The sequence below is a fragment of the Oratosquilla oratoria genome, chromosome 21 (assembly GCF_046742065.1).
Source record: "Oratosquilla oratoria isolate Oo_2021 chromosome 21, ASM4674206v1, whole genome shotgun sequence".
Classification (NCBI taxonomy): Eukaryota; Metazoa; Arthropoda; class Malacostraca; order Stomatopoda; family Squillidae; genus Oratosquilla; species Oratosquilla oratoria.
The window spans coordinates 43,584,934-43,591,907 of record NC_134797.1 but is presented as its reverse complement, the minus strand read 5'-3'; the positions used below and the strand labels follow the sequence as shown (position 1 = coordinate 43,591,907).

Genomic DNA, 6,974 nt, shown 5'->3' with positions numbered 1-6,974 from the left:
CCTTATAAGGTATGATCGCGGACAACCGAATCTGCTCCATGACTTATCACCTTTGAGCATATAAGTCTCTCCTTGTTGGCTATTTAATGTGTTTCTATATACGGTAGTTTTATTATAACAAGTGATTTTCTTTTATTTTGAACAAAATGGCATTAGTGGAGAGCAATGAAAAGTAAAAAGGCATAAATCTGCACAAAAGATACCTTAACCCACACACAGGCAAAAAAGTATTCACGTGCACAAATATATGTGCACACAAATATACACGTGTCCGTACACCACACTTACATGCACACATACATGCATAAACACATACGCGCGCTTGTACACAGGTGCACTCAAACACATGCACACGCACACATACGCACATAATGTGCACAGCCATGTGTACACAAACACATGCACACGAACCCACAGAAACACACACACACATACATATGTACGTGGGCGGGGGAGTTGGATGTGTGTGTGTGTAAGGTCACAGCATTACCCATAGATCGGTCATATACGAGCTCTGAGCTCTCATCCGGGAGGGTAATAGCTGTCGATCACGAGTCCAACACGTGATCTAAGACCATGGTGGTGAATCACACGCACACACGCACGCATACATAGGAATATACGAAGACTTGAATGTGTTCATTTTCTTTTAAAGTTCTTGAATCCTCTTTGTTGATTATTTTTTTTATTTATATTAGTACTTAATCATCTATATAGATGATTAAGTACTAATATAAATAAAAAAAATATAATTCAACTATTCACTTATTTATTTATTCATTCATCTTATCTATTCGTTTATTTGTTTATTTATCTATTTAGTTATCTTTAGGACTGTGGCCGTTGCATTCCTGTGTAGCCCTGGCCACCATGAAAAGAAATTCATTTCCAGACCTTCTGGCATGCTGGAGCCGGAAGTTAGCCAGTCTTCCCCCCGGAAGTGTATCTTAACGAAATTCTTCCGTTTATTTTATTTTTTTTATTCTTTTGAGAGAGAGAGAGAGAGAGAGAGAGAGAGAGAGAGAGAGAGAGAGAGAGAGAGAGAGAGGTCGTTGGGGAGGGAAGGGGAGAGAAGGAGGGAGGGAGAGAAGAGAAAGAAGGAAGGAAGGGAAATGAAGGAAGTATGGAAGGGACAGAGGGAAAAGGAGGGAAGGGAATGGGAGAGAATGGAAGGGAAAGGAGGAGAGGATGGAAGGGGTAGGAGAGAGAAAGCTGGAGGGAGGGGAGAGGGAAGGAGGAGATAAAAGGATGGGATAAGGAAGAAAGGAGGTAGGGAGGGAAGGAGGGAGGGAGGGAGGGAGGGAGAGAGGCAGGAAAGGAAATGAGGGATGTAAAGAAGAAGGAAGAGAGGGAGGGAGGGAGGGAGGGATGGAGATGAGTGAATAGAAGAAAGGAATGGAGAAGAGTGAAGAGAAGGAAGGTAGAAGAGGGAGGAAGGGAGGGAAGGGGTGGAATAGGAAGTACGGATGTAGGGAAGGAAGGAGGGGAGAGGAGGGAAGGGAGAGGAGGGAAGGGAGAGAAGGGAAGGGAGAGGAGGAAGTGCTTAGAAGTCGTTGAGTTATTAACGCCATCTATCGGAATCTGGGGGGGGGGGGAATTAAGACTTCGCGCCCCAGTCGTCGCAACGCGCGGGACTCGAACCGCCTCTATCAAGACTACCTCACCTCCAGACGCCTGCGCCTTGGCCCGCTCGGCCACCACGCTTCCCTGCACTCTCTGTGCTGACCAATCCATATCGCCTCTGGGACGTTCCGATGGCGTACGGGAGGAAGAATCAGTTTTTGTGGAAAATGTAACCCATCACTTTTGGTGACCTCTTTTTCTCGTTTCCTTTACCTCTCTCGCATCATGATGTTGGTCTCTTGCACCATGTCAATTATGACCTAGTGATTCAGCACGTGCGTATATTAGTTTGAATTCCTACGATAGAGAGGAGGGAGGGATGGAGGGGAGGAAGGGGAACGAGAGGGAATAGAAGGAAGAGGAGAGTGAGGAAAGAGGAAAAGAGAAAACGAGAGCAAAGGGGATGAGAGAGATGAGAGAAGAAGGAGGAGAGGAGAAGAGAGTGAGGGGAGATGAGGGGAATTGAGGAGGAGGGGAGGGGAGAGAAAGAGGGAAGGAGGGGAAAGGAAAGGAGATGAATGAATGGATCAAGGAAGTAGAGAGAGAGGGAGAGAGGCAGGAAGGTAAAGGGGAAAGGGAAAGGAGGTAAGGAAGGAAGAGAGGGAAGGGATGAAAAGGAAAGAAGGGAAAGGGGGAAGTGATGAGAAGGGAAGGAGGGAAAGAAGGGAAGGAAGGGAAGGAAGAAAAGGAAAGGGGTAAAGGGCTAGGAGGGAGGGAAGGGAAGGAGGGAAAGAATGGAGGGAAGGGAAAGGAGGGAAGAAAGGGAAGGAAAGGGAGGGAAGGGAAGGGAGAGAAGGGAAGGAGGGAAAGAAGAGAGGAAAGGAAAGGGAGAGGAGAGAGGGGAGGGAAAGAAGAGAGGAAAGGAAAGGGAGAGGAGAGAGGGGAGGGAAAGGAGGAAAGGGAAGGGAAGGAAAGGGAGGAAGGGATACGAGGGAGGGAAGGGAGGGAAGGAAAAGGAAAGAAGGGAAGGAGGGAAAAAAGAGAGGAAAGGGAAGGGAGAGGAGGGAGGTAATGGAGGGAAGTGAAAGGAGGGAAGGGAAGTGAGGGAAGGAAGAGGGGGAAGCTACGGATGACGTCACGTGAAGAAGGTCGGTCTGTCTGTCTGTCTGTGGGTCTGAAAATCACTCGACGCATTGTGTGGCAGAAGAATCCCATTCCCATGCAAATTTGAACGCACACGTACGTTTCGTTTTTGTCTTTCTCACCCAAGGAGATATTTTCATGATTTGCTTTAGTGCTTCGTTGTCGAGAACCAGCTTCTATCCTTGGAGACAAGATCAAGGAGAGATTTTAAGGAAGGAGGAAGAGCAGGAGTTAAGAAGTTATCAACATTCTTATTTATTAAGTAAGAATTAATTCCCATTTCATAAAAGAATGATGGGCGACTCTTGTCCGTAGGGGAGTCACCAAATTCCTTAAAATATTGTCCGCATAAAGCTTAAGTAGTTGATATCCCACACATTATAATTCAAGATGTGATTTATAAAATGCATTTCATAATTGCCTCTATATATCATACAAAGTTTTATAATTCAAGATGTGATTTATAAAATGCATTTCATAATTGCCTCTTTTCCTAATCATCAAATGTGGAGGCAATATCTCATAGAAATAACTTATAAAAAAGATAAATAATCACTCCTGTCCAATTCTTTTAATGATCGTATAGACACTGTGTTACTGTCGTTTACTATGTTTTGCAATTTTTATTTGTTATTCTTTGTGCGAGATCAAAGCGTTTTTAGTAAAGTTGTGGATCCAGTCTTTACTTGAGTTGTTCTAAATATCTGGAAAATGTTTTGGTTTAGCTTGGAGCAAGTTGCAATGTCCAGGGACGCAATTTTCAAACGCTTTACCATAACGGTTTCTGTGTGAATGAGTTGCAGATTTGTCATTTTCATCTCGACAATAATAGGATTTCCAATAAAGTCTTTAGCTTAATTTAATAGTGCAATTTTGAGTTGGGATGTATGTACCACCTCGAAAGAAACATCTTATGTGTAATTTTCTAAGTTGTTTTGAAATCAGATATTCCGAGGTAGTGTAGATTGCAAAACTGCATCGCCAATGTGATGATGAAAGGGTCATGCTCACATGGTGAGTAGATACAGAATAGTATTATCAATGCGACGATAGTACAAGTGTCACGAAGGAAACAGGCGATAGTAACGATGGGACAGTAGTATCACTATTGTAGTGATAAAACTGTCAAAAAAGGGCAGTAATGCAAACCAAAACGAGAAACTAACATGACAGTGCAACTCGCTGAGGGTTTCAGTTGGACAGTAAAACCAGCACATGTTTTTTGTTTTGTTTTTTCTATTTCTTTCATTCCAATCGATTCACAATAAATTACAGTCAGGTGAGGGGAGTCGTCTTGTTTACAAAGTCGTTTAGGAGTCGGTGGTTGAGGTCGTAGGAACGACCGAGATCAGGACCAGGTCGTGATGGCTGATTGTCTACTTCAAAACAGTACAGAGGAACATAGCGAGGTGGTGCAAGGAACAGGGTGATCATACACAAGTTCCTCACTCGAAGTGGAAGAGTTCTTCGTAGGGGACAGCACAGAAGAAGACCTTAGGAAGAAGAGGAAGGAACATGTCGTTCTTGGACAAGTTCCTCACTTAAAATGAAAGAGTTTTCGTAAGAGGAGCAAGGAACAAGGTAATTTACCCAAGTTCCTCACTCGAAGTGGGAAGAGTTCTTCGAAGGAGACGGCACATCAAAACCTAGCGAGAGGAGGAAGGAAAGGGGTCGTACTTAGACGGCGACAAGTTCCTCACTAGAGTTAGGGTCTTCGTAGGAGACATCAGCAACGAAGCCAGAGTCCCCATCCACATAGTAAGTCACCTTCTGGATGCGTCCGTCGGGGAGGTGGACGAAGTAGGACCCCTGGATCCTGTTTTCATCGCGAGACTCCTGCACACCGAAGTTGGGGGCAGGTCCTGCGTTCTGGACGACGGAGTTGAAGTTGTAGTGAGCTGCTGCGAAGTCTTCGTCGGATTCCTGTGAGTCGTGAAGTTCGAAGGAATCCACCAAAACACCTCGAACGAGGGTGTCAGGACGGGCCAGGCAGACGGCGAAGAGGGCGAAGACAACAGCGAGCTGTGCGGAGTAACGAAAATATAAAAAATGAAATAATCACCTTTTTCAGACACTGTGCAAGACTTCGGTGAGAGAATGCGCGTCTTTTGACTGACAAGACACGTATCTCTACAATATTTGCAGCCCTAAAACAACTCAAAATAGCTCAAATACTGTGCAACAGAGCCTTTTGGTCCTGAAATAGTGAGACCATATACGTCCTGTGATGAACAAGACACGTACCTCTACAATATTTCTAGATCAAGAACAGGTCAAAAACGAAGCAACAAGAGACCCTTTTGGTCCTGGAACGAGTACCTACCTTGAGAGACATGGTGCTGGAAAGTTTGTGGTACCTCATCCCACTCCTCGACGGTATATGTAGCCAGGACTCCGTGACGTCATGTCAGGACTCAGTGACGTCACGACCGGAAGGAGAAGAGAGGGTCACCACTGCCAGGGCTACTTTTTTTTTCCATGACCCTTTTCCCTTGCTTCCTTTTCTCAAGGCTCTCGTCTCATGCAACCTAGCAACACAGCATGCATTATTCTCTCTCGCGTGTGGAACATAACATCCACTGACAGCATCAGCAGTACCTCTCATATACGTCAACTCCGACCTTTGTTCAATTTGGAGTGTTATCCTTGGAAAAGATAAGCTTTCATTTCAACACGCCCACTATTATCTAGGCTGGGACTCTCGGCCTATTTCTTCACGTATCTCTCATACTTATGTATCGCTGTTCTTTTATCTCTTAGAGAAGACCACGTTTCAACACTAAATTTAATCGCTAAACATCCACTAATTCCCACTATTTTTCGATTAATAGACCTACTTGTGGACCTTTTTGGTCCATTAGTAATCCACGAACGACATACTGAGGACCATTGGTTCAGAATCTACCTATATGACTTGTGATTTAACTTGATCTCTGTTATTTTCCCTACTGATATAGCTTTCGAATTAAATCGTACTTATGCCCTTTGACCCAAATTTGCATCTATTTATATTTAACCATATTTACTTTTCTTCTTGTCCTCCCATATAATTATATCCTTTTCTTTCTTGGACTTTTCGTTGTATTTGATAGTATACCCAAACCTTTTCAGTCCTTACTGAAGTGACATCTTGTTTATATCCTCTATAGCCATCTGCTATTATTTCGTCTCTTTATTTTTATTTATTTTTTCCTGAATGAATACCATCCTAGCACATCTCCAGAATCTCCATTAGCATTATCAATGCATTTAATAACACTCATATACCCTTCCAGTATTCGTTTTGATAAATTCTTGCTTATGATTTAGCTAGTCACTGTTGTTGTTTTTTTGGTGTTGTTGTTTTTTACTCTCCCCAAACTTGTCAAATCTGTAAAGTTTCTTAACTTAAAACATGATCCTTTTTGTTACCATGTTAGTTTATTTTTTTCACTCATGCATCTTCCTTGTCTTATTTCTTATACGTTGCTGCTATGGACTACCGATACCCAGCGCTTCTATCCTTGTGAACCATCTCGCGGACAATTTCTTGTGCTACCTTCTCCCCAGAGGTCACATCGGTTGTCCCTCTCCAACCATTCGCAAAAAGTGCTCCTCGGGTTGTCTTTTTCTTCTTCTAGGGACCTGTTTGTCCCAACCTCCTTTTGGCACTTCCCCTCCTTTTGTTCCCGTCTATGTCAACCTTGGCACTGATTCTCTTTTCCCTTTCCTCCCATATCAATCCTATGGGTTGAGTTAGTGTTGTCTGTGGCTCCGAGCTCTACAGATCGCCCGAGACATATCTCCGGAACAAGTTGGTGTCAACCGACTCCAGGATCTGGAAACTAACAAAGACGGTCGTGGTCTTTGTTTTGACACCATTCCCCTCCTGTTCTGTGCTTTTTTACACACTTATTTCCACCGTTTTATTATTTTGAATCAAGTTTGTATTGTCTGTGACAAGTCTACCGACCACTTAAGACAATGCGGAATGGTGTTTCCACCACCAACCATTCTTTCACCATTTTCCCCCCAGAAGTTCTTTCCATAATTTTCAGATTTATATTCCATGGCCATTTTCACCCTCCAGACATGCTTCCGGCATCATCATCTTCCGATATTCCAAAACTCCTTAGGGGTTCTCTACAAGGTAGCCTCCAACCAACACCCATCCGCAAAAAGGAAAAGAAATACCGAGAGCTAACCACTCTTGTCAGAGCCATAACTTCCGCCTCCCTTCGGGCTGGGGAAAAAAAAAATGAAAAAAAAAAGAAAAAAAAAAATCGAAG

At 43.6% G+C, this 6,974-nt stretch overlaps 1 protein-coding gene across 1 annotated transcript; it reads right to left on the bottom strand.

Moving 5' to 3' along the window:
• Nucleotides 1-3,995: 3,995 nt before the first annotated feature.
• LOC143036629 (uncharacterized) lies at nt 3,996-5,229 on the bottom strand. The gene is made up of 2 exons (XM_076204188.1): nt 5,030-5,229; nt 3,996-4,728 (listed from the first exon to the last, which is right to left on the bottom strand). The coding sequence occupies exons 1-2, from the start codon at nt 5,066-5,068 to the stop codon at nt 4,384-4,386; spliced, it is 384 nt and encodes a 127-aa protein (XP_076060303.1). The 5' UTR covers nt 5,069-5,229; the 3' UTR covers nt 3,996-4,383.
• Between the last annotated feature and the right edge of the window lie 1,745 nt (nt 5,230-6,974).